This window comes from Oncorhynchus mykiss, chromosome 6 (assembly GCF_013265735.2).
Source record: "Oncorhynchus mykiss isolate Arlee chromosome 6, USDA_OmykA_1.1, whole genome shotgun sequence".
Taxonomy (NCBI): domain Eukaryota; kingdom Metazoa; phylum Chordata; class Actinopteri; order Salmoniformes; family Salmonidae; genus Oncorhynchus; species Oncorhynchus mykiss.
The window spans coordinates 13,025,867-13,053,685 of record NC_048570.1 but is presented as its reverse complement, the minus strand read 5'-3'; the positions used below and the strand labels follow the sequence as shown (position 1 = coordinate 13,053,685).

At 43.9% G+C, this 27,819-nt stretch overlaps 1 protein-coding gene across 4 annotated transcripts; it reads left to right on the top strand.

Moving 5' to 3' along the window:
• The first annotated feature begins 7,337 nt into the window (after nucleotides 1-7,337).
• Nucleotides 7,338-27,387, top strand: LOC110525296 (arrestin domain-containing protein 3). 4 transcript variants are annotated; one of them, XM_036979431.1, is made up of 6 exons: nucleotides 7,338-7,685; nucleotides 7,953-8,010; nucleotides 24,194-24,341; nucleotides 25,030-25,126; nucleotides 25,336-25,592; nucleotides 25,842-27,387. In XM_036979431.1, the coding sequence occupies exons 1-6, from the start codon at nucleotides 7,436-7,438 to the stop codon at nucleotides 26,286-26,288; spliced, it is 1,257 nt and encodes a 418-aa protein (XP_036835326.1). In that variant the 5' UTR covers nucleotides 7,338-7,435; the 3' UTR covers nucleotides 26,289-27,387. The 4 variants fall into 4 exon arrangements, with proteins under 4 accessions (XP_036835326.1, XP_021460980.2, XP_021460979.2 ...); XM_021605305.2 differs by lacking the exons at nucleotides 24,194-24,341; nucleotides 25,030-25,126; nucleotides 25,336-25,592; nucleotides 25,842-27,387 and adding exons at nucleotides 8,150-8,297; nucleotides 8,474-8,570; nucleotides 9,135-9,391; nucleotides 9,493-10,304 and having other exon boundaries at nucleotides 7,341-7,685; XM_021605304.2 differs by lacking the exons at nucleotides 7,338-7,685; nucleotides 7,953-8,010 and adding exons at nucleotides 13,191-13,728; nucleotides 24,046-24,103.
• The last annotated feature ends 432 nt before the right edge of the window (nucleotides 27,388-27,819 follow it).

Here is a 27,819-nt window from a genome sequence, read left to right as displayed (position 1 = left end):
GCTTACTCACGCTTACTTTTGGCATTTTTTTTTTGTTGCCCTTTTTCGTGGTATCCAATTGTTTTAGTAGCTACTATTTTGTCGCAACCGTGCACCTGGCAACCATGCACTGCACCCGGCCCGCCACAGCAGTCGCGCGATGAGACAAGGATATCCCTACCGGCCAAACCCTCCCTAACGACGCTAGGCCAATTGTGCGTCGCCCCACAGACCCCCCGGTCCGTGGGGCGACAGAGCCTGGGCGCAAACCCAGAGCACAGCAGTACAGCGCACTTAACCACTGCGCCACCCTGGAGGCCACACTTTTGGTATTTTTCAGAGTCAGTAGAAAGGCGTCTTTAGAGTCCTAAGTTTTCATAACTGTGACCTTAATTGCCTACCTTCTGTAAGCTGTTAGTGTCTTAACGACCGTTCAACAGGTGCATGTTCATTAATTGTTTATGGTTCATTGAACAAGCATGGGAAACAGTGTTTAAACCCTTTACAATGAAGATCTGTGAGTTATTTGGATTTTTACGAATTATCTTTGAAAGACAGGGTTCTGAAAAAGGGACGTTTCTTTTTTTGCTGAGTTTATATATATTTTTATGTTAAATTGTTACACGTCTTTATAGTGTTCCCACATGGCCATATCTCCATGTCTTACATGTTTATGGGAAACAGATAGAAGACAGAGGCGACCATCGGTGCTAATTAGCTATATAGCCCATGTGTAAATGCAACTCAGTTAGTGTAGCGTAAGTATCACATTTCAGGTATGACCCAGATGCAGACAACGTCGAAGTAATAACAGTTTATTAATCGGACAGGGTCAAGCAAAAAGCAGGTCCAGGGCAGGCAGAGGTCGGTAATCCAGATAGGTGGGGCAAAGGTACAGGACGACAGGCAGGCTCAGTGTCAGGGCAGGCAAAGGTACTGGACGGCAGGCAGGCTCAGTGTCAGGGCAGGCAAAGGTACTGGACGGCAGGCAGGCTCAGTGTCAGGGCAGGCAAAGGTCAGTAATCCAGAAAGGTGGGGCAAAGGTCCAGGACGGCAGGCAGGCAGAATGGTCAACACCGGGAAAGCTAGGAAACAGGAACAATTGAGAGCCAGGTGCAGAGTGAAAACCACTGGTAGGCTTGACAAAACAAAATGAACTGGCAACAGACAAACAGATAACCAGGTATAAATACCCAGGGGATAATGGGGAAGATGGGCGACACCTGGAGAGGGGTGGAGACAATCACAAAGACAGGTGAAACAGATCAGGGTGTGACCAGAAGTGCATCTTTAACTGCTACAGTGTAGTCTAGTAGGATGGAGGCTTAAATCTACTTTAAAGTCTATGGCAAGATGTAAAAAGGGTTGTCTGGCAATGATCAACAACCAATTTGACAGAGCTTGAAGAATGTTCAAAAGAATAATTGGCAAATGTTGCACAATTCAGGTGTGGAAAGCTTTTAGAGACGTACCCAGAAAGACACATTTGTAATCGCTACCAAAGGTGCTTCTACAAATGATTTACTCAGGGAATGGAATACATATGTAAATTGGATATTTAATGTACACAAATTTCTAAAAACATATTTTCACTTTGTCATTATGGGGTATTGTTTGTAGATGGGTGAGAGAGAAAAATATATGATATATTTTTAACTCCGGCTGTAACACAACAAAATGTGGAATAAGTCAAGGGGTATGGAAACTTTCTGAAGGCACTGTAGATGGGAAGAGAGATAAATTCAGAATCAGATTCAGAATGGGGCAGTGTGGCTGCGTCTAACCTACAGGCCGGGGTTAATAATCAATGCTCACTATCTGGTGAGGTAACCTTTCTGGGCTTTTGTTATCTCAGTGTTTTGCAGAGTTATTGTTGTGATTATTTAATGCAGCAGTCTATTTATTGTAGCCTTTTGTGCAACAATTTTATTCAATTTTAAACCATTTTGTACAAGTTCCGGCAAGATTTTTTGCCTTTTGCTATTTGGAGCGATACAAGAAAACTTTACACTTGGATTCCTCATGGCATCTATTACTTACAAGACTGAGTGCTAAGTCTCTTTCTCACAAAGGCTCTCATAAAAATACAACTTCATGATATTTTACAACATCACTTCACTGCACACATGCTATGCTGTTGTAACTGTCTTGAATACGTTCTTAAAAGAGTGAAATAGTTGTTATTATGCTGTTTGTTATACACTGTATGTGTTGGTTTCACAGTGAGCACATAGCTCATATGAAACAAATCAACAAGCCAATAATGATTCCCCCAAGTTCCATGACGGTTTCTAATGAACTGAAGATGTGATGCGAATCACTGATATTCCTCGCAACATGTTTATTTTGAATCTGCCCTCTGTACTAATTAGAGGGTTACCCTGAGTGCTCAGCGCTACACACACACACACATCTGCACTTCCCGCTATAGCAATATCGCCATCACACTCATCCAAAGAATATTGGAATTTTCTGAAAGAGCAAACCAATAACCTATTACAAAACTATAAGAGATCAATAGCTAATTTCTCTGCATTGATTACCACTTGAACATTTAACATGCGCCCCGTGGCCACAATATGCGTACAGCCAACTTGGATCCCCGTTGGCCCTCATGAGTATTAAACTTATTGATTCAAAGAGAGGACTAAAAATGTCAAGCTGTTCCTTAATCCTAATAAAGACTGGACATGACCAAGGCACCCTCTCTCCTTAAAGCAAGGATACAATCTATCCAGCCAGAAATAGGCCTATGGGCTGCAAAAGCTAAGATGTGATGTAATTAATGAATTAATCCACTATGTTGAAACATGTTGTCGCATTATTGTTTATCCACTGTGATTGTTTATAATTCTACTGAAACTATGTGAATGTAAATCATACAATTCCGAAATAAATAGCCTACATTTGCTCTCACGTGTTAGCTCGGAATAATTACTAGTTTGCATCATAAAAGTAGAACATTTCACCTTAAAAAAAAAAAAATTGCGCTTGCTACAGCTGTCTAAAAGTGTGTGTGTGTGTGTGTGTGTGTGTGTGTGTGTGTGTGTGTGTGTGTGTGTGTGTGTGTGTGTGTGTGTGTGTCTGTGTGTGTGTGTGTGCGTGTGTGTGTGTGTGTGTGTGTGTGTGTGTGTGTGTGTGTGTGTGTGTGTGTCTGTGTGTGTGTGTGTGTGTGTGTGTGTGCGTGTGTGCGTGTGTGTGTGTGTGTGTGTATAGCCCCATTGAAAATAATCTAGATTATATTTCTATGTATAGCCTCTCTACCTTAGCCCTTTACCAGGAGCTAAAGATCATAGTGAACAGTCAGAAGTAACCAAGAGTAACATAGCTTCAGCGTGTAAATCAGCTAGAAGGATGTGTTGGCTTTGAGTAATTGTCTCTGGCCCCCTCCCAGTTAGGGGGAGTGATGAGCTCTACAGCAGTCTCAACTCAATCGCTGGTTGAAAACTGTTTTCTGACCCTCCCAAAAGATAGAATTTGTAGATAATTGGCCCTCTTTCTGGGACTCACCCACAAACAAGACCAAGCCTGGCCTATTGAGGAGTGACAGACTCCATCCTAGCTGGAGGGGTGCACTCATATTAACGAACATAGACAGAGCTCTAACTCCCCTAGCTCCACAATGAGATAGAGTGCAGGCCAGGCAGCAGGCTGTTAGCCAGCCAGCCAGCTTAGTGGAGTCTGCCACTAGCACAGTCAGTGTAGTCAGCTCAGCTATCCCCATTGAGAGTGTGTCTGTGCCTCGACCTAGGTTGGGCAAAACTGAACATGGCGGTGTTCGCCTTAGCAATCTCACTGGAATAAAGACCTCCTCCATTCCTGCCATTATTGAAAGAGATTGTGATACCTCACATCTCAAAATAGGGCTGCTTAATGTTAGATCCCTCACTTCCAAGGCAGTTATAGTCACTGAACTAATCACTGATCATAATCTTGATGTGATTGGCCTGACTGAAACATGGCTTAAGCCTGATGAATTTACTGCGTTAAATGAGGCCTCACCTCCTGGTTACACTAGTGACCATATCCCCCGTGCATCCCGCAAAGGCGGAGGTGTTGCTAACATTTATGATTGTAAATGTCAATTTACAAAAAAAACAAAGTTTTCATCTTTTGAGCTTCTAGTTATGAAATCTATCCAGCCTACTCAAACACTTTTTATAGCTACTGTTTACAGGCCTCTTGGGCCATATACAGCGTTCCTCACTGAGTTCTCTGAATTACTATCGGACCTTGTCGTCATGGCAGATAATATTCTCATTTTTGGTGACTTTAATATTCACACGGAAAAGTCCACAGACCCACTCCAAAAGGCTTTCGGAGCCATCATCGACTCAGTGGGTTTTGGCCAACATGTCTCCAGACCTACTCACTGCCACAGTCATACTCTGGACCTAGTTTTGTCCCATGGAATAAATGTTGTGGATCTTAATGCTTTTCCTCATAATCCTGGACTATCGGACCAGCATTTTATTATGTTTGCAATTGCAACAAATAATCTGCTCAGACCCCAACCAAGGATCATCAAAAGTTGTGCGATAAATTCTCTGACAACCCAAAGATTCCTAGATGCCCTTCCAGACTCCCTGCGCCTACCCAAGGACGTCAGAGTACAAAAATCAGTTAACCACCTAACTGAGGAACTCAATTTAACCTTGCGCAAACCTTCCGACTAGCTTGGAAAGACAGTACCGTGCAATATCGAGGAGACCTCACTGCTGCTCGATCATTCATAGCACTGAGACTACACTTGTGAAGGTGGTAAATTACCTTTTAATGGCGTCAAACCGAGGCTCTGCATCTGTCCTCGGGCGCCTAGACCTTAGAGCTGCTTTTGATACCATCGATCACCACATTCTTTTGGAGAGATTGGAAACCCAAATTGGTTCTTGACAAATTGACAAATTCTGGCCTGGTTTAGATCTTATCTGTCGGAAAGATATCAGTTTGTCTCTGTGGATGGTTTGTCCTCTGACAAATCAACTGTAAATGTTGGTGTTCCTCAAGGTTCCGTTTTAGGACCACTATTGTTTTTACTATATATTTTACCTCTTGGAGATGTCATTCGGAAACAAAATGTTAACTTTCACTGCTATGCAGATGACACACAGCTGTACATTTCGATGAAGCATGGTGAAGCCCCAAAATTGCCCTCGTTGCAAGCCTGTGTTTCAGACACAAGGAAGTGGATGGCTGCAAATGTTCTAATTTTAATTAAACTCGGGCAAAACAGAGATGCTTGTTCTAGGTCCCAAGAAACAAAGTGATCTTCTGTTGAATCTGACAATTAATCTTGATTAATCTTGGTTGTACAGTAGTCTCAAATAAAACTGTGAAGGACCTTGGCGTTACTCTGGACCCTGATCTCTCTTTTGACGAACATATCAAGACTGTTTCAAGGACAGCTTTTTTCCATCTACGTAACATTGCAAAAATCAGAAATGTATCCATGCTTTTGTCACTTTTAGGTTAGACTACTGCAATGCACTACTTTCCGGCTACCTGGATAAAGCACTAAGTAAACTTCAGTTAGTGCTAAACATGGCTGCTATAATCTTGACTAGAACCAAAAAATGTGATCATATTACTCCAGTTCTAGCCTCTCTACACTGGCTTCCTGTTAAGGCAAAGGCTGATTTCAAGGTTTTACTGCTAACCTACAAAGCATTACATGGGCTTGCTCCTACCTATCTTTCCTATTTGGTCCTGCTGTACATACCTACACGTACGCTGTGGTCACAAGACGCAGGCCTCCTAACTGTCCCTAGAATTTCTAAGCAAACAGCTGGAGGCAGGGCTTTCTCCTAAATAGCTCAATTTTTATGGAATGGTCTGCCTACCCATGTGAGAGACGCAGACTTGGTCTCAACCTTTAAGTCTTTATTGAAGACTCAATTATGATGTCTTTATTGAAGACTCATCTCTTCAGTAGGTCCTATGATTGAGTGTAGCCTGGCCCAGGAGTGGGAAGGTGAACGGAAAGGCTCTGGAGCAACGAACCGCCCTTGCTGTCTCTGCCTGGCCGGTTCCCCTCTCTCCACGGGGATTATCTGCCTCTAACCCTATTACAGGGGCAGAGTCACTGGCTTACTGGTGCTCTTCCATGCCGTCCCTAGGAGGGGTGTGTCACTTGAGTGGGTTGAGTCACTGACGTGATCTTCCTGTCTCGGTTGGCGCACCCCCTTGGATTGTGCTGTGGCGGAGATCTTTGTGGGCTATACTCGGCCTTGTCTCAGGATGGTAAGTTGGTGGTTGAAGATATCCCTCTAGTGGTGTAGGGGCTGTGCTTTGGCAAAGTGGGTGTGGTTATATCCTGCCTGTTTGGCCCTGTCCGGGGGTATCATCGGATGGGGCCACAGTGTCTCCCGACCCCTCCTGTCTCAGCCTCCAGTATTTATGCTGCAGCAGTATATGTGTCGAGGGGATAGGGTCAGTCTGTTATACTGTATCTGGAGTATTTCTCCTGTTTTATCCAGGGTGTCCTGTGTGAATTTAAGTATGCTCTCTCTAATTCTCTCTCTCTTTCTTTTTTTCTTTCTTTCTCTCTCTTGGAGGACCTGAGCCTGAGGACCATGCTTCAGGACTACCTGGTCTGATGACTCCTTGCTGTCCCCAGTCCACCTGGCCGTGCTGCTGCTCCAGTTTCAACTGTTCTGCCTGTGTCTATGGAACCCTGACCTGTTCACCAGACGTGCTACCTGTCCCAGACCTGCTGCTACCTGTCCCAGACCTGCTGCTACCTGTCCCAGACCTGCTGTTTTCAACTCTCTAGAGAGACAGCAGGAGCGGTAGAGATACTCAGATATTCAGATACACTGAATGATCTGCTATAAAAAGTCAACTGACATTTACTCTTGAGGTGCTGACCTGGTGCACCCTCGACAACCACTGTGATTATTTTTATTTGATCCTGCTAGTCATCTATGAACATTTGAACATCTTGGCCGTGTTCTGTTATAATCTACACCAGGCACAGCCAGATGAGGACTGGCCACCCCTCATAGCCTGGTTCCTCTCTAGGTTTCTTCCTAGGCTCTGGCCTTTCTAGGGAGTTTTTCCTAGTCACCGTGCTTCTACACCTGCATTGCTTGCTGTTTGGGTTTTTCGGCTGGGTTTCTGTACAGCACTTTGAGATATCAGCTGATGTAAGAATGGCTTTATAAATACATTTGATTTGATAGGGAAAGAGGTTAGCCCCTAACACGATCTACATAGGCCAGTGTTTGTCCCAGATACTCCAGAATCCAGACTATATTAATAATAGTGATAATCTCAAATTCACAGACTGGGTAGCAGTATAGACGCCAGTACACTGGGAGGCAATGGTGTACCATGGTATGCATTAAAAGAGTCCCAGTATGTCCCGTCTGACACACCGTAGGCTACTACCGTGGAACAATTTTTATATTTCTGTCATTACAGTAGCTCTACTCAGCGGAATTGACAGCAGTCGAAAATGCCTTCAATAAAAGTGTTTAACTTGAGTTACGATATAATTAATGAACATGATACATTTTCTGAAGGGGACTGTGTATCTGGACGAATTACGTTGGAGTTAATAAAGGAAACCAAAGTGGAAAGTCTTTTCATCAAAGTCAAAGGGGACGCTAATGTCAATTGGACTGTTGACAGTGATGACAACACTTACTCTGCTCACAACAGATATTTTAAACTGAAGAAATTAATGATTAATGAAAATCCTCAAGGTAGGAGGGACAGTCTTTACTCGGTTTACTACAGGCCTAACCTATCCGTAACCCCAACTATAGTTCTGCCAATATTTATATATTTCAAGTGCATAGCTCGCCCGTCGCGTTAGGTGAGCGGGATTTGTAGGCTACGTAATCTAATATTTATAGTCGAGCGGCGGTTGGTTAATGTTCGCCAGATCAATATTTTTTTGTAATGGGTTCATTAATAAGATAAATTACTAATTGGATATTATGTTGACCACTACGATTTTTTTGTTATAGGCAACATACTCCCCCCTGGTATCCATATCTATCCATTTAGCTTCCAAATTCCTGAAGGGTAAGTGGGAAAGCAAGTCAAATTCATAGACAGACAAATTATATGCTCTTTTAAATCAACCTACATGTACAAATGATGATATCTGTTGATTACATAGATTCAGCACCTTAAGGTATGTGTCACTGTTTTTATATTACAGAAGCATGCCATCATCCTTCAAAGGTCCACATGGCAAGATAGTGTACAAACTGGAAGCAAAGCTGGTTAGGGGTTGGCTAAAGACACTCGACTTGGTGAAGGAAATCACCTTTGTCTCCAAGGCTGACTTGAACCATGTCCTACTAATGGTGTGTTAACTCTACTAATCTAGTCCTTTTTGTTATTTATCATGTTATATGTTTGGATGGACGGTGTTATTCGTCACATATGTGTGAAAGTGGATGGTTGGATGTACAGATCCCGGGTTTGTTATCCTTGTGTCATACTAGTATAGAACATAATGTAATCTCATCCTGCGTTCCAGTCTCCTCAGCATGGTGTGAAGGACAAGTCAATGGGCTGTCTTACCTCAGGACATGTCATCATGGATGTCCATGTTGAAAGGATGGGTTACATGGCAGGTAATGTACAAGTGTTGTTTCAGAGCCCTCTATGTAGCACAAAGCATGTTGCCTTTTGGCACATATTTTCTGTTGAATAACAACGCCAATTCAACAGATTAGTTTACAATCTCACTGGATAAGAGAATAGCAAGTCCACAATACCTCCAGGAAGTGTCCTAAATATACAATCAACTTTCACATGCAAGGCTTTAGGCTTTGTCAAGATTTATTCATGTCTTCAACATTCAGTACCTCATCTGTGCTGAAGCACTATTGTGTTGGTCATTTGCAATCTCAGATTGTCTTTAAAGGGGAAGTTCAGGATTTTACAATTTGATGGTTCCCAACCCTGAAAGTCTATGGGCCAGGAGAAACTGTAGTCCATGGTTTTGTTTAATTTAAACAGCCACTACAAAATTAGCCAGAGGAGGCTAAGGTTATCTGAAGTTAGTAGTGGGGCTGTTTAGAGAAAACCGAACCATGGATTATAGTTTTTCCAGGCCCATAGACAAACCACTAGTAGTCAAGTTGTAAAATCCTGAACTTTCCTTTTAATTATCTGGGTGGATTTTCCCACAACAGGTGAGATGGTGAATATCTGTGCAAACATCGAGAACAACTCCTCCCGTGACCTTAAGCCCAAATTCAGTCTGAAGCAGAAAATTACTTTCATGGCTTCTGACTGCACAAAGATAGAAGAAGAAACCGTCTGCAAAGTGGTCAGGGGGCCTATCCCGTCCAAAACCCGACAAAGTGTTGCAGGGACATTGAAGATACCTGCTGACCAGGACTTGTCCATCCTGAACTGTAATATCATAACAGTAGAGTACATACTAAAGGTACATCCAGGGTCATATTCCTGACTAGTATTAAACAACAACAAAAAATTGTGGGGGATACAATCCCAATATTTCTCTCTAACATGCTGTTTGTTTTAAAGGTATACTTGGACGTTCCTCTTGCCAAAGACCCTGAAGTCAAGTTTCCATTGGTTATTATCCCTTCCAGCTTTCGGTCTGACCTATCACCAGGCAGTCCTGTCCTCGGGTTTGAAGAATTCGGGAAAGGTGGTCCAAGGAACAGTGACTTCCCTTGTGATACAGCCTTTGGACCATATCCTCCTGTCTCGGGTCCAGGGGGAGGCCTATATCCACCTGCCCTGCCAGTGTACCCTGAACCTGCAGCCGTGGGAGGCAGTTATCCCCCTGACCCACAGCCAACATACCCATACCCAACTGGCCCAGTTTTTCCTCCACCTACATTTAATACATTAATATACACCCCAACAATACACCCGCCCCTCTCTTCTCAAGAGCTAGACCAACCCCCATCGTATGGTTCCCTCTTCCCTCCATGTGCACCTGAAACATCTCACCCTAATACCCTATAAACACTCATATTTGACAGAGGCCTTTTGATTAGTGCTGCTATATAACTACCTACCTGTTACAATAATCAATATTGAAGTAGGTTTATAATGCCATTGTTATGTAACCCACAGCCTTAACTGAATTGCTATACTGTCTCAGACTTTAAATAATAATGTGTCAATCCAGATCAGCCATTATGTGTCTGCAGCAAATGAGAACAATAATCAGTAAAGCTACATCTAAGAAGCTATGCAAAAAAAGATGACTACAGACATATAACATCTGTATGACTTTAATGTCATTGTTATTGTTATTCGAGTAAGGTGATTGTTCAGATCTAGTTTTCATTACCTGCACTGTTCAATAAATACCACACACCTGATCTTCTGACTCCATCTCAACTGTTGCTGATCAAAGCCCAACTAACTTGTACACCTATGTATAATTGCACACGGTCCTTACACTTTCTGTTACTGGTGTTCTACAGCTCAGTGAGCTCTGTGTACTTCTGCTGTTTAGGTATTATGAAGGAGTGCAGTAGAACAGTCTATAAAAATGGTTTGCAGGGAGGGATGCTGCCTCACTCTTATGACCCTCATGGCAGTTTGTGCCAAGGGGGCAATTTGAGATTTTAGTTGGACTCTTGGTTGGATTTTAGTTGGGTTAGCTCCACACCTAACCTAGGACAGTGCTTTCCACATACTGTAGCCGAATCTCAAATAATCCCAGATTCACCCATCATAGCACTGAGACGGCACTTGTGAAGGTGGTAAATGACATTTTAATGGCATCGGACCGAGGCTCTGCATCTGTCCTCGTGCTCCTAGACCTTAGTGCTGCTTTTGATACCATCGATCACCACATTCTTTTGGAGAGATTGGAAACCCAAATTGGTCTACACGGACAAGTTCTGGCCTGGTTTAGATCTTATCTGTCGGAAAGATATCAGTTTGTCTCTGTGAATGGTCTGTCCTCTGACAAATCAACTGTAAATTTCGGTGTTCCTCAAGGTTCCGTTTTAGGACCACTATTGTTTTCACTATATATTTTACCTCTTGGGGATGTTATTCGAAAACATAATGTTAACTTTCACTGCTATGCAGATGACACACAGCTGTACATTTCAATTAAACATGGTGAAGCCCCAAAATTGCCCTTGCTAGAAGAATGTGTTTCAGACATAAGGAAGTGGATGGCTGCAAACTTTCTACTTTTAAACTCGGACAAAACAGAGATGCTTGTTCTAGGTCCCAAGAAACAAAGAGATCTTCTGTTGAATCTGACAATTAATCTTAATGGTTGTACAGTCGTCTCAAATAAAACTGTGAAGGACCTCGGCGTTACTCTGGACCCTGATCTCTCTTTTGAAGAACATATCAAGACCATTTCAAGGACAGCTTTTTTCCATCTACGTAACATTGCAAAAATCAGGAACTTTCTGTCCAAAAATGATGCAGAAAAATTAATCCATGCTTTTGTCACTTCCAGGTTAGACTACTGCAATGCTCTACTTTCCGGCTACCCGGATAAAGCACTAAATAAACTTCAGTTAGTGCTAAATACGGCTGCTAGAATCCTGACTAGAACCAAAAAATTTGATCATATTACTCCAGTGCTAGCCTCTCTACACTGGCTTCCTGTCAAAGCAAGGGCTGATTTCAAGGTTTTACTGCTAACCTACAAAGCATTACATGGGCTTGCTCCTATCTATCTCTCTGATTTGGTCCTGCCGTACATACCTACACGTACGCTACGGTCACAAGACGCAGGCCTCCTAATTGTCCCTAGAATTTTTAAGCAAACAGCTGGAGGCAGGGCTTTCTCCTATAGAGCTCCAATTTTATGGAACGGTCTGCCTACCCATGTCAGAGACGCAAACTCGGTCTCAACCTTTAAGTCTCTACTGAAGACTCATCTCTTCAGTGGGTCATATGATTGAGTGTAGTCTGGCCCAGGAGTGGGAGGGTGAACGGAAAGGCTCTGGAGCAACGAACCACCCTTGCTGTCTCTGCCTGGCCGGTTCCCCTCTTTCCACTGGGATTCTCTGCCTCTAACCCTATTACAGGGGCTGAGTCACTGGCTTTACTGGGGCTCTCTCATGCCGTCCCTGGAGGAGGTGCGTCACCTGAGTGGGTTGAGTCACTGATGTGGTCATCCTGTCTGGGTTGCCCCCCCCCCCCCCCCCCCCCCCTTAAGTTGTGCCGTGGCGGAGGTCTTTGTGGGCTATACTCAGCCTTGTCTCAGGATGGTAAGTTGGTGGTTGAAGATATCCCTCTAGTGGTGTGGGGGCTGTGCTTTGGCAAAGTGGGTGGGGTTATATCCTTCCTGTTTGGCCCTGTCCGGGGGTGTCCTCGGAGTGGGCCACAGTGTCTCCTGACCCCTCCTGTCTCAGCCTCCAGTATTTATTCTGCAGTAGTTTATGTGTCGGGGGGCTAGGGTCAGTTTGTTATATCTGGAGTACTTCTCCTGTCCTATTCGGTGTCCTGTGTGAATCTAAGTGTGCGTTCTCTAATTCTCTCCTTCTCTCTTTCTCTCTCTCGGAGGACCTGAGCCCTAGGACCATGCCCCAGGACTACCTGACATGATGACTCCTTGCTGTCCCCAGTCCACCTGGCTGTGCTGCTGCTCCAGTTTCAACTGTTCTGCCTTATTATTATTCGACCATGCTGATCATTTATGAACATTTGAACATCTTGGCCATGTTCTGTTATAATCTCCACCCGGCACAGCCAGAAGAGGACTGGCCATCCCACATATGCTCTCTCTAATTCTCTCTTTCTTTCTCTCTCTCGGAGGACCTGAGCCCTAGGACCATGCCCCAGGAATACCTGACATGATGACTCCTTGCTGTCCCCAGTCCACCTGACTGTGCTGCTGCTCCAGTTTCAACTATTCTGCCTTATTATTATTCGACCATGCTGGTCATTTATGAACATTTGAACATCTTGACCATGTTTTGTTATAATCTCCACCCGGCACAGCCAGAAGAGGACTGGCCACCCCACATAGCCTGGTTCCTCTCTAGGTTTCTTCCTAGGTTTTGGCCTTTCTAGGGAGTTTTTCCTAGCCACCGTGCTTCTTCACCTGCATTGCTTGCTGTTTGGGGTTTTAGGCTGGGTTTCTGTACAGCACTTTGAGATATCAGCTGATGTACGAAGGGCTATATAAAATAAATTTGATTGATTGATTGATTCACACATTAGGCTACACAAGGTAACAGTACAGTCGTTTTACACTGGTCATGTCTACATGGGATACAGCTTTTGTCAAAAGTTGCATTTAGCATTTTCGCTAACCTTCAACTAATTATCCTAACCTGCTACGAAAAGTCGCTTTTGACCTAAACTGTAGCCTATCCCTTCTAGACAAAACCCTTCGTTTTTTACTGCCACTGAGGGGCAGTAGAGTATAGTCTGCGGTATATTTATTTATTTGTATTTTTTTAGTCTGCGGTATGACTGTACAGTCCCACGGCAATGACATCACTATTTATGAGAAAGCTAAAGCTAGCGGATTTGGCTTCAGAGAAGTTCATGTGAAACAGTCGAAAATGCCTTCAGTAAAAACTTTTGACTTGAGTTACGATGTTATTAATGAATATGATACATTTTCCGAAGGCGACTGTATATCTGGAATAATCACTTTGGAGTTAATAAAGGAAACCAAAGTGGAAAGCCTTTTCATCAAAGCCAAAGGGGACGCACATGTCCATTGGACGAAACGTACGAAAGACCACACTAGGACTTACTCTGCTCACAATCGATATTTCAAACTTAAGACGTTTATGATTAATGAATCTCCTAAAGGTAAGTCTAGGGGAGATTTTGTGTTTTTAATCGTTTACTATAACCTACCATACCCATCCCAATATGACCCCACCCCGTGTATCCTGCCGGCGCACAGGCGCGATGTCAGTTATCAATTTTTTTTATAAAAAACAAACTGGCGCACAACCATATACAAGTATTTATATGTAGAGGTGCTGACTAACGGCGAATAAACTAAGCTATAAAATACATTTAAATAAAGGGAGTCGTACACTCTATATATAAACTCCCAGTAATATATTGGGTAAATCACAAACGTTTCTGCACCACTGTGCCTTCTTTAATACCCAATCAATTACTTGGAGTTTATATATTGAGTGTGCGACTCTCTTTATTTTTATAGCTTATGTTGGGTGAACTACATGTACTTCAATTAACTAGTAATTAAGTGTGCTTGCTGAATGCAAATCACAACTGTTTATACTTTGTATTATTATTCCGTTGCCACCTGTATGTAGCGTGCGTAAAAGCTATCAACACCAAAACAACATAAAAACGTCCTGGTCAGGTTGCTTGAAAAAAAAAACTGTGGTACTACTAATACTTGTTACACTACAACCATATTTGCATCAATCCCAGTGTATTTTAATGGTCATACAATTCAACTAGTCTTCCACTGTTGAAGCTAGAAACGCCATTCAAACTTTAAAACGTGCAGACCGGTCTGGAATAGGTTGTGTAAAAACGGCTAGCTGGAGCCATCTGAGCGGTTGGCTGTAGATGCCCTCACCTGCTAGTGACAATGCTGACTCTACATTGGTCTGACCCCACTACAGGCGGTCCAGCAAGAACCAGGCAGATGTGTCCATATACAGAGTTTTGTTCTCTAGTTCACCACCACGCATTAGCAGACATATACGTAATCTATGTGGTTCTATAAGGAAAGGAAAATAAACTCGGCAAAAAAGAAACATCCCTTTTTCAGGACCCTGTCTTTCAAAGATAATTTGTAAAAATCCAAATAACTTCACAGATCTTCATTGTAAAGGGTTTAAATATTTTGTTATATTCTGTTTCCCATGCTTGTTCAGTGATCAATAAACATTTATTGAACATGCACCTGTGGAATGGTCGTTAAGACACTAACAGCTTACAGACTAAGGCAATTAAGGTCACAGTTATGAAAACTTAGGAAACTAAAGAGGCCTTTCTACTGACTCTGAAAAACACCAAAAGTAAGATGCCCAGGGTCCCTGCTCATCTGCGTGAATGTGCCTTAGGCATGCTGCAAGGAGGCATGAGGACTGCAGATGTGGCCAGAGCAATAAATTGCAATGTCCATACTGTGAGACACCTTAGACAGCGCTACAGGGAGACAGGACAGACAGCTGATTGTCTAGAATGTCATTGTATGTTGTAGCATTAAGATATCCCTTCGCTGGAACTAAGGGGCCTAGCCCGACCCAGAAAAACATCCCCAGACCATTATTTCTCCTCCACCAAACTTTACAGTTGGCACTTTGTATTCGGGCAGGTAGCATTCTCCTGGCATCCGCCAAAACCAGATTAGTCCATTGGACAGCCAGGTAGTGAAGTGTGATTCATCACTCCAGAGAACGTGTTTCCACTGCTACAGAATTCAATGGTGGCGAGCTTTACACCAGGGAGGTGTCCACATACTTTTGTATATACAGTTGAGTCGGAAGTTTACATACACTTAGGTTGGAGTCATTAAAAATGGTTCTTAAACCACTCCACAAATTTCTTGTTAACAAACTATAGTTTTGGCAAGTCGGTTAGGACATCTACTTTGTGCATGACACAAGTCATTTTTCCAACAATTGTTTACAGAAAGATTATTTCACTTATAACTCACTGTATCACAATTCCAGTGGGTCAGAAATGTACATACACTATGTTGACTGCCTTTAAACAGCTTGGAAAATTCCAGAAAAGGATGTCATGGCTTTAGAAGCTTCTGATAGGCTAATTGACATAATTTGAGTCAATTGGAGGTGTACCTGTGGATGTATTTCAAGGCCTACCTTCAAACTCAGTGCCTCTGCTTGACATCATGGGAAAATCCATAGAAATCAGCCAAGACCTCAGAAAAATAATTGTAGACCTCCAGAAGTCATGTTCATCCTTGGGAGCAGATTCCAAACGTCTGAAGGTACCACATTCATCTGTACAAACAATAGTATGCAAGGATAAACACCACGGGACCACGCAGCCGTCATACCACTTAGGAAGGAGATGCGTTCTGTCTCCTAGAGATGAACGTACTTTGGTGCGAAAAGTGCAACTCAATCCCAGAAACAAAAGCAAAGGACCTTGTAAAGATGCTATAGGAAACGAGTACAAAAGTATCTATATCCACAGTAAAACGAGTCCTATATTGACATAACCTGAAATGCCGTTCAGCAAGGAGGAAGTCACTGCTCCAAAACTGTCATAAAAAAGCCAGACTACGGTTTGCAACTGCACATGGGGACAAAGACTCGTACTTTTTGGAGAAATGTCCTCTGGTCTGATGAAACAAAATAGAACTGTTTGGCCATAATGACCATCGTTATGTTTGCCGGAAAAGGGGGAGGCTTGCAAGCCGAAGAACACCATCCCAACCGTGAAGCACGGGGGTGGCAGCATCATGTTGTGGGGGTGCTTTGCTGCAGGAGGGACTGGTGCACTTCACAAAATAGATGGCATCATGAGCAAGGAAAATTATGTGTATATGTTGAATCAACGTCTCAAGACATCAGTCAGGAAGTTAGAGCTTGGTCGCGAATGGGTCTTCCAAATGGACAATGACCCTAAGCATGCTTTCAAAGTTGTGTCAAAATGGCTTAAGGACAACAAAGTTAAGGTATTGGAGTGGCCATCACAAAACCCTGATCTTAATTCTATATAACATTTTGTGGGCAGAACTGAAAAAGTGTGTGCAAGCAAGGAGGCTTACAAACCTGACTCAGTTACACCAGCTCTGTCAGAAGGAATAGGCCAGAATTCACCCAACTCATTGTGGGAAGCTTGTGGAATGCTACCCGAAACATTTGACCCAAGTTAAACAATTTAAAGGGAATGCTACCAAATACTAATTGAGTGTATGTTAACTTCTGACCCATTGGGAATGTGATGAAAGAAATAAAAGCTGAAATAAATTATTCTCTCTACTATTATTCTGACAGTTCACAATCTTAAAATAAAGTGGTGATCCTAACTGACCTAAAATAGGGATTTTTTTTTAGGTGTATGTAAACTTCCGACTCCATTTGTATGGTGTACAAACCACCCCAAAATGTGTCGCTAGTGAGCAAGCCGTGGAGTAGGTCACATATTTACAGAGCTCCTGCTGAAATTGCATTTATTCAACAAGTGGGAGCAGTGGCTTCTCCCTTCGGCTCGGCGAAAAAATGGACACAGAGGATTTGAAGGCAGAGGTGCTTGTGGCCCTCAGAGTGGACATTTCATTTACACTCTAGTCAGAGCTCAAAGAGGTGCCCAGTGAGGACTTCAATTTTATTAAGTCGGAGTTACAAGCAGTCAAGAATGAACTCGCAAAGCATACGGTAACAGTTTGCACTGAACTGGATACAGTAAAGAAAACCGTCTCTGACATAGAACAAAGCTTGTCAACATGTTCGGAGGACATGACTACGCTGCAAACCACGCTTAAGAAGCTGGAAACTGATATGGCTAGCCTTAAGGAACAATACATGAATTTATAAAGTCATATGTGACGATCCAATATCAGGATCATGGGGGTGGCTGAGGACCCGGGCTCAAGTTCTACTTCATCAGTCTCAAGCAAATGGCAAATGGCTGTCGGTTCACATATTTGGCGATTAGGTTAATGGACGAATCTGTCTAGCACTGCAGACTCGGTCACTCTTTTTTAGATATATCGTTGCCAGTGGCATCAGTTGAGGTTATTATTAGGTAACGTTAGTGAACGTTGCTGGTACCATCGGTTGATTTTGTTAGGTTTGGTGTTCCCCACTATAAACACTCCATGTGTGGATATCTTTGCGTGAGGATTAGAGGTTACCTTGTTCTATTACGTGACCAGGTTGGGTTTTCTTTTTCATACCAGATGTCAGAGTATTGTTTTCAACTTTCGTTTTTTCATTTGCTCATTTTGGAGAGAAAAGAATCTGTGGGTCAGTTCTTATTGTCATCTGGCATTTATCCTTTTCCCACCTGACTTTACATGGCTAGGCCTAATATCATTAGAGGGACAGCTGGTTGCTCGGTCACTTTTGCTGGAATGTTCATCTTTTAGATCACCCAGTGAAACATATAAGGGTTCTTGGGCCTTTAAATCAACTTAAAGTAGATATCGCCTTTCTTCAGGAGACACATCTCCACATTTTTGACCACTCTCGTTTAAAAGGATGGTGGATCAGTCAGTCATATCATTCCAATTTTCATTCTAAAACTGGAGGAAATGCCATTTTAATTAGTCAGAACATATCGTTCGCAATGTCAAGTGTAGAGGCAGACTTAGCAGGCCATTTCATTATTGTAGTAGGAAGACTGTATAGTACACCTGTTATCTTAGCTAACATTTATGCAATAAATTGGGATAACAGTTCATTCTCCACAAATGTATTTTCTCAATTACCAAATATGGATAAATACCGCCTAATAGTACACAATTCATATCACCACCTACTGTCACCCAATCTGGATCGTAGCTCTCCTTAGGGTATCATCTCCATCAAAGACAGTACTCGCAATTCAGCTATTTCTTAAGACATATGGCATATCCGATGCGTGGCGTTTCCGCAATCCCACAGCTAGGGAGTATTATTACTTCTCGCCAGTTCATAAGGCCTTCTCACATATACACTATCCTTTCCTAGACAATAGATTTCTGCCACTTATCTAAGGGGCCAAATTGTTTCATACATTGCAAGATTAAGGAACTGCAATATTCAACACCTTGGGGACCGTACAAATAAAATCTTGGATTTGGATATGGCTATTTCACACACTTCATCCGCAGGCCTACTAAAACAACGTTTGACACTTCATCCACAGGCCTACTAAAACAACGTTTGACACTTCATCCTCAGGCCTACTAAAACAACGTTTGACACTTCATCCACAGGCCTACTAAAACAACGTTTGACACTTCATCCGCAGGCCTACTAAAACAACGTTTGACACTTCATCCGCAGGCCTACTAAAACAACGTTTGACACTTCATCCACAGGCCTACTAAAACAACGTTTGACACTTCATCCGCAGGCCTACTAAAACAACGTTTGACACTTTATCCGCAGGCCTACTAAAACAACGTTTGACACTTCATCCACAGGCCTACTAAAACAACGTTTGACACTTCATCCACAGGCCTACTAAAACAACGTTTGACACTTCATCCACAGGCCTACTAAAACAACGTTTGACACTTCATTCACAGGCCTACTAAAACAACGTTTGACACTTCATCCGCAGGCCTACTAAAACAACGTTTGACACTTCATCCACAGGCCTACTAAAACAACGTTTGACACTTCATCCACAGGCCTACTAAAACAACGTTTGACACTTCATCCACAGGCCTACTAAAACAACGTTTGACACTTCATCCACAGGCCTACTAAAACAACGTTTGACACTTCATCCGCAGGCCTACTAAAACAACGTTTGACACTTCATCCACAGGCCTACTAAAACAGCGTTTGACACTTCATTCACAGGCCTACTAAAACAACGTTTGACACTTCATCCACAGGCCTACTAAAACAACGTTTGACACTTCATCCACAGGCCTACTAAAACAACGTTTGACACTTCATCCACAGGCCTACTAAAACAACGTTTGACACTTCATCCACAGGCCTACTAAAACAACGTTTGACACTTCAGACAGAGTTTGATCTTCTTTCAACTTGACAAGCTGAAAATCTTATTAGTAAATCTTGATATAAAATTATGAACAGCTGCGTCAGAGAAGCGCAAATCAAATCATACCTGAGATAAATTACAAGTTGGATAACAAATGTATTGATCATTTAGAGATCAATTCATTCTTTCATAACTTTTACTCACAATTATACACTTCGGAATCCGCTGGTAATGCTACCTTATTCGACACCTTCTTTGAGAACTTCGATATTTCTACAGTTGAACCTGAGGGAGCTGCTAAATTGGAAGAACAGTTCTCTATAGAAGAGATTGTGTTGGCAATTAAATCTATGCAGTGTGGTAAATCCTCTGGGCCCAACGGATTTCCGAGGGAATTCAAAAATATATATACATCTGATCAACTTTCTCCTCTCTTGCTTTCCATATTTAAGGAATCATTCCCCTCAAACTCTTTACCCTCAACAATGATACAGGCATGTATTTCACTTATTCTGAAAAAGGAATAAAAAACTTGGGGTTCATATAGTGTCAATGATTAGGTGAATGGATAAGGCGGAGTCAGGCGCAGGACACAGGTATGAGTAATAATCAGAGAATTTACTCAAAAATAAGCAATGTTCCAACAAGGAAAAACACAAATATCCAGAGCACAAAATAACGAAGAAGGACCAACTTCGGCGGGAAGTCGCGACGCGCGCCGACACCGGCCTCAGGGACGACCCGGAGGACAAGTCGCAGGTCGATCCAGATGGAGACGGTGAAATTCCTGCAGTAAGGACGGATCCAGGATGTCCTCCACCGGCACTTAGCATCTCTCCTCCGGACCGTACCCCTCCCACTCCACGAGGTACTGAAGGCCTCTCGCCCGACTCCTTGAGTCCATGATGGCTCGCACAGTGTACGCCGGGGCCCCCTCGATGTCCAGAGGGGGAGGAGAAACCTCCCGCACCTCAGACTGCTGGAGCGGACCAGCCACCACCGGCCTGAGGAGAGACACATGTAACGAGGTGTTAATACGGTAATCAGGGGGAGTTGTAACCTATAACAAACCTCGTTCAGTCTCCTCGGGACTTTAAATGGCCCCACAAACCACGGACCCAGCTTCCGGCAGGTCAGGCGAAGGAGTAGGTTTTGGGTCGAGAGCCAGACCCGGTCCCCCACTGCGGTGGCGGTCCGCACTCACCTTCTGCCGCCTGATGGCCCGTTGTAGACGCACATGGGCAGCATCCCATGTCTCCTCCAAGTGCCGAAACCATTCATCCACCGCAAGAGCCTCGATCTGGCTCTGATGCCACGGTGCCAGGATGGGCTGATAGCCTAGCACACACTGAAAAGGTGATAGGTTAGTGGAAGAGTGGCGGAGGGAGTTTTGGGCCATCTCCGCCCAGGGGATGAAAACCGCCCACTCCCCCGTCTGGTCCTGGCAATAGGACCACAGAAACCTACCCACATCCTGGTTGACTCTCTCCACCTGCCCGTTACTCTCGGGGTGAAAACCTGAGGTGAGGCTGACCGAGACCCCCAGGCGTTCCATAAACGCCCTCCAGACTTCAGACGTGAATTGGGGACCCCAATCAGAAACGATATCCTCAGGCACCCCGTAGTGCCGGAATACGTGCGTGAACAGGGCCTCCGCAGTCTGTAGAGCCGTAGGGAGACCGGGAAAAGGAAGGAGACAGCAGGACTTGATCTGATCCACAACGACCAGGATCGTGGTGTTACCCCGTGACGGGGGAAGATCCGTCACGAAATCCACCGATAGGTGTGACCACTGTCGTTGTCAAATCAAATTTTATTTGTCACATACACATGGTTAGCAGATGTTAATGCGAGTGTAGCGAAATGCTTGTGCATCTAGTTCCGACAATGCAGTAATAACCAACGAGTAATCTAACCTAACCATTCCAAAACTACTACCTTATACACACAAGTGTAAAGGGATAAAGAATATGTACATAAAGATATATGAATGAGTGATGGTACAGAACGGCATAGGCAAGATGCAGTAGATGGTATAGAGTACAGTATATACATATGAGATGAGTAATAGGGTATGTAAACATTATATTAAGTAGCATTGTTTAAAGTGGCTAGTGACATATTTTTACATCAATTTCCATCAATTTCCATTATTAAAGTGGCTGGAGTTGAGTTAGTGTGTTGGCAGCAGCCACTCAATGTTAGTGGTGCTGCTGCGCCATCTTCACGACGCTGTCTGTGTGGGTGGACCAATTCAGTTTGTCCGTGATGTGTACGCCGAGTAACTTAAAACTTACTACCCTCTCCACTACTGTCCCGTCGATGTGGATAGGGGGGTGCTCCCTCTGCTGTTTCCTGAAGTCCACAATCATCTCCTTTGTTTTGTTGACGTTGAGTGTGAGGTTATTTTCCTGACACCACACTCCGAGGGCCCTCACCCTCATCCCTGTAGGCCGTCTCGTCGTTGGTAATCAAGCCTACCACTGTAGTGTCGTCCTGAAACTTGATGATTGAGTTGGAGGCGTGCATGGCCACGCAGTCGTGGGTGAACAGGGAGTACAGGAGAGGGCTCAAAACGCACCCTTGTGGGGCCCCAGTGTTGAGGATCAGCAGGGTGGAGATGTTGTTACCTACCCTCACCACCTGGGGGCGGCCCGTCAGGAAGTCCAGTACCCAGTTGCACAGGGCGGGGTCGAGACCCAGGGTCTCGAGCTTGATGACGAGTTTGGAGGGTACTATGGTGTTGAATGCTGAGCTGTAGTCGATGAACAGCATTCTCACATAGGTATTCCTCTTGTCCGGATGGGTTAGGGCAGTGTGCAGTGTGGTTGCGATTGCGTTGTCTGTGGACCTATTTGGGCGGTAAGCAAATTGGAGTGGGTCTAGGGTGTCAGGTAGGGTGGAGGTGATATGGACTGTGACTAGTCTCTCAAAGCACTTCATGATGACGGAAGTTAGTGCTAGTTACCTTAGCTTTCTTGGGAACAGGGACAATGGTGGCCTTGAAGCATGTGGGAACAGCAGACTGGGATAAGGCTATATTGAATATGTCCGTAAACACACCAGCCAGCTGGTCTGCGCATGCTCTGAGGACGTGGCTGGGGATGCCATCTGGGCCTGCAGCCTTGCGAGGGTTAACACGTTTAAATGTTTTACTCACGTCGGCTGCAGTGAAGGAGAGTCCGCAGGTTTTGGTTGCGGGCCGTGTCAGTGGCACTGTATTGTCCTCAAAGAGGGCAAAAAAGTTATTTAGTCTGTCTGGGAGCAAGACATCCTGGTCCGCGACAGGGCTGGTTTTCTTTTTGTAATCTGTGATTGACTGTAGACCCTGCCACATACCTCTTGTGTCTGAGCCGTTGAATTACGACTCTACTTTGTCTCTATACTGACGCTTAGCTTGTTTGATTGCCTTGCGGAGGGAATAGCTACACTGTTTGTATTCGGTCATGTTTCCGGTCACCTTGCCCTGGTTAAAAGCAGTGGTTTGCGCTTTTAGTTTCACGCGAATGCTGCCATCAATCCACGGTTTCTGGTTTGGGAATGTTTTAATCGTTGCTATGGGTACGACATTGTCAATGCACTTTCTAATGAACTCGCTCACCGAATCAGCGTATTCGTCAATGTTGTTGTTGGATGCAATGCGGAACATATCCCAATCCACGTGATCGAAGCAGTCTTGAAGTGTGGAATCAGATTGGTCGGACGAGCGTTGAGCAGACCTGAGCGCTGGAGCTTCTTGTTATATGCGTCGCGGAAGTGAGAATGGCAACGATCCAGGGTTTTACCAGCCATGGTTGCACAATCGATATGCTGATACAATTTAGGGAGTCTTGTTTTCAGATTAGCCTTGTTAAAATCCCCAGCTACAATGAGTGCAGCCTCAGGATATGTGGTTTCCAGTTTGCATATAGTCAAATAAAGTTTGTTCAGGGCCATCGATGTGTCTGCTTGGGGGGGAATGTGTCCAGGGTCCTGCTCCATCTAATATCTCCACCCAGGTCCATTTCCCCATTAAGCGCTGTTCCTCCTTTTCACGCTGCTTGGTCCTTGTTTGGTGGGTTATTCTGTCACGGTCGTCATAAACAGGAGACCAAGGCGCAGCCTGATAAGAATACATTCTTCTTTAATGAAAGAGAAACACTGAACAAAGTATACAAAACGACTGTGACGCTATAAGCCACGAGTGCTGACAGGCAACTACACATAGACAATAACCCACAAAACCAAAATGGAAAATGGCAACCTAAATAGGATCCCCAATCAGAGACAACGATAAACAGCTGTCTCTGATTGGGAACCATTTCAGGCCACCATAGACCTACATATACCTAGACATACTAAAACCCCATAGAATTACAAAAAACCCTAGACAAGACAAAAACACACATACCACCCTAGTCACACCCTGACCTAACCAAAATAATAAAGAAAACAAAGATAACTAAGGTCAGGGCGTGACATTCACCAACACTGAAATTACTAATTGGGTTTCTGTTACAGACAATATACTCCCCCCTGGGATCCATAGATATCCATTTGGGTTCAACATTCCTGAGGGGTAAGTGGAAATTCAAGCCAAATTCATAGTCGTAGCTACAGATTGAACATATTGTTTTACGTGGTATGTAACACTGTTTTTATATTACAGAAGCATGCCATCATCCTTCAAGGGTCCACATGGCAAGATAGTGTACAAACTGGAAGCCAAGCTGGTTAGGGGTTGGCTAAAGACACGCGACTTGGTGAAGGAAATCACCTTTGTCTCCAAGGCTGACTTGAACCATGTCCTACTAATGGTGTGTAATCTGTGCTACCATAAAACTTCAATTAATAGCCCAGGTGTTTATTTGCTTCGATCACTGAACACAACTGGTGCTTATTAGAGACATGCTTTTATTTGAGCCAGACATCTATTTCCTTAATGAAGAAAGCTTTTGCTCAATAAAATGTTGAAGACTGCCACTCTGTTTGTGGCCAGTATAAAGATTATAATAACAATTCCATCGCAGATCAGACTTGCTAAGACTAGGCTGCCTATCATACAGCCCCGATTTCGCGCTTCAGCACCATTATCTCACTTGTTGCGCCTCTTTGTGCCTTGTATCTCCGGTAGTTGAGCCGACCATATCAAATGACACTGCTGTCTCATCCATGGCAATGATGTTGCTCTCCTTTATCTTATTTTGGGTAATATTTACGGTACTCACTGAAGTTCATTCATAAACAATTCATTTAGACCCTGTGTTTATTTGCTGAAATGTGTGCCGATGCCGTCAATTAAAAGGGACAGGTGGATATTTGAGACTCAGCGTTTAATTGAAGTTTTATGGTAATCTAGTCCATTTGATTATAGGATGGATGGATGTACGGTGTTATTCATCACATATGTGTGAAAGTGGATGGTTGGATGTACAGATCCCGGTTTGGTTTCCTTGTGTCATACTAGCATAGAACACAATGTAATTTCCTCATCCTGCGTTCCAGTCTCCTCAGCATGGTGTGAAGAACAAGTCAGTTGGTATATTCACCTCAGGGCATGTCACCATGGATGTCCACGTTGAAAGGATGGGCTATATGCCAGGTAATGTATATCCCAGGTACTGTAATGTAGCAACATGAAAATGACTATGAAAGTGTCCTGATTACACAATTAACTTTTACATGCAAGGCTTAGTCGATATTTGTAATGCCTTCAATATAGCTGTACAGGACCTGTGCCAATGCACTGTTGTGTTGATAATTTGAAATATCAGACTGTCTTTAATTTTGTGGTGGCTTTTTCCACTCCAGGTGAGACTGTGAATATCTGTGCAAACATCAAGAACAACTCCTCCCGTGACCTTAAGCCCAAATTCAGTCTGAAGCAGAAAATGGCTTTCTTTGCCTCTGGCAACACAAAGATAGCAGAGCAGACAGTCTGCAAAGTAGTCAGAGAACCTATCCCGTCCAACACCCGACAAAGTGTTGCTGGGTCATTGAAGATACCTGCTGACCAGGACTTGTCCATCCTGAACTGTAACATCATAAGAGTAGAGTACATACTAAAGGTACATCCAAGTGTCTGGACAATCACTTCATATTCCGAGTATTAAACAGAAAAGTAACGCTTTAACTATAAGCTTTATGCTCAAGTGATGCATATTAACTTGACATTCGCAGTCACACACACACACAGATCTCCCATTGACGTCAGTGCAAAAAGGCAGGTCAGACATGTGCATCTCGAGTTACGATTTGGCTAAAGAGATTTTGATTAATTCCCAATACTCCTCCATAACATGCTGTTTGTTTTAAAGGTATACTTGGATGTTCCTCTTGCCACAGACCCTGAAGTCAAGTTTCCATTGGCTATTATCCCTTCCTGCTTTCGGTCTGACCTATCACCAGACAGACGTGTCAGGTTTGAAGAATTCGGGAAAGGTGGTCCAAGCAACAGTGACTTCCCTTGTGATACAGCCTTTGGACCATATCCTCCTGTCTCGGGTCCAGGGGGAGGCCTATATCCGCCTGCCCTGCCAGTGTACCCTGAACCTGCAGCCGTGGGAGGAAGTTATCCCCCTGACCCACAGCCAGCATACCCATACCCAACTCACTTGATGATGCATCTACCTCCAACTGCTCCACCATTTCATACACCACCGACTGCCCCGATGATGCTTTCACACCCATCTCCTCAAGAGATAGACCAACCCCCATCGTATTGTTCCCTCTTTCCTCCGTCAGCACCTGAAACATCACCCTGATACACCATAAACACTCATCTTTGACAGAAGTTTCACAGCTGATTCACTCCCAGTGTCATGTTTGCACATGTAACAGTTTAGCTTCCGTCCCTCTCCTCGCCCCTCACCTGACACCCACGAAGCATCGTTACCTATCGCGCCACAAAAGCCACGGCCCTTGCAGAGCAAGGGGTACAACTCCTTCAGGTCTCAGAGCGAGTGACGTGACTCAGTTTTTTACTGTAATATACACCTGCTATTGAGTTCTGTCTTCCAGGATTTGTGTCTGATACAACATTTTAAAAACTATGTAATGTAATGCTCAGATCACTCAAATGGTGCCTTCTTGACGACCTTTATGAATTATTTTTTTGACTCCAGTTTTGCCAGCACAACAAAACAAAAAGAAAAGGGGAGCAGCACACTCTAGGTGCTCAAGTGCAATCATTTTATAACCAATGTTTCGACAGACAAGCTGTCTTCATCAGGGTATAAGGACACACAGGTGTCTAATTATGGCCGGGTGTGGCTTGATGTCATTGGTTGATTTACAGATCTAAATAGAACATGTAAAAAACATGAATGGATACCATACGATCATAGATACAATGTGGCTACATAGGCCTACAAACATTTACAATGAAATGCAAAATCTCAATAATCACAAGAATGGCTTCAGATCAAAGTCTACTTTGAGACCGAAGGGAGCAAGGATTTTGAAATAAGAAATCCAGGCAGCCTCTCGTTTTAACAATAAATTGTCAAGGTCACTCACTCTCCTAGGGATATAGGGAAGTGACGAAATAGACTGGTTCGCTTCCAAATGCGAACCACTCTATTTCGTCCCTTCTCTATATTGGCATCGACCACGTCACCCTCCCTATGAGATGGGGTGAACTTGACAATTTATTGGGGGGGGAAGACCTTGACAACGTTGGTTATTAAATTACTGCATCTGAGCTCCTAGAGAGTGCAGCTCTCCTTTTCTTTTTAAAGTGTTATTCTCCGCTAGCCAGCACCTCGCCTAAACAGGTGTTCTCCTCCGCTAGCCAACACCTCGCCTAAACAGGTGTTCTCCTCCGCTAGCCAACACCTCGCCTAAACAGGTGTTCTCCTCCGCTAGCCAACACCTCGCCTAAACAGGTGTTCTCCTCCGCTAGCCAGCACCTCGCCTAAACAGGTGTTCTTCTCCGCTAGCCAACACCTCGCCTAAACAGGTGTTCTCCTCCGCTAGCCAGCACCTCGCCTAAACAGGTGTTCTCCGCTAGCCAACACCTCGCCTAAACAGGTGTTCTCCTCCACTAGCCAACACCTCGCCTAAACAGGTGTTCTTCTCCGCTAGCCAACACCTCGCCTAAACAGGTGTTCTTCTCCGCTAGCCAACACCTCGCCTAAACAGGTGTTCTCCTCCGCTAGCCAACACCTCGCCTAAACAGGTGTTCTCCGCCGCTAGCCAACACCTCGCCTAAACAGGTGTTCTTCTCCGCTAGCCAACACCTCGCCTAAACAGGTGTTCTTCTCCGCTAGCCAACACCTCGCCTAAACAGGTGTT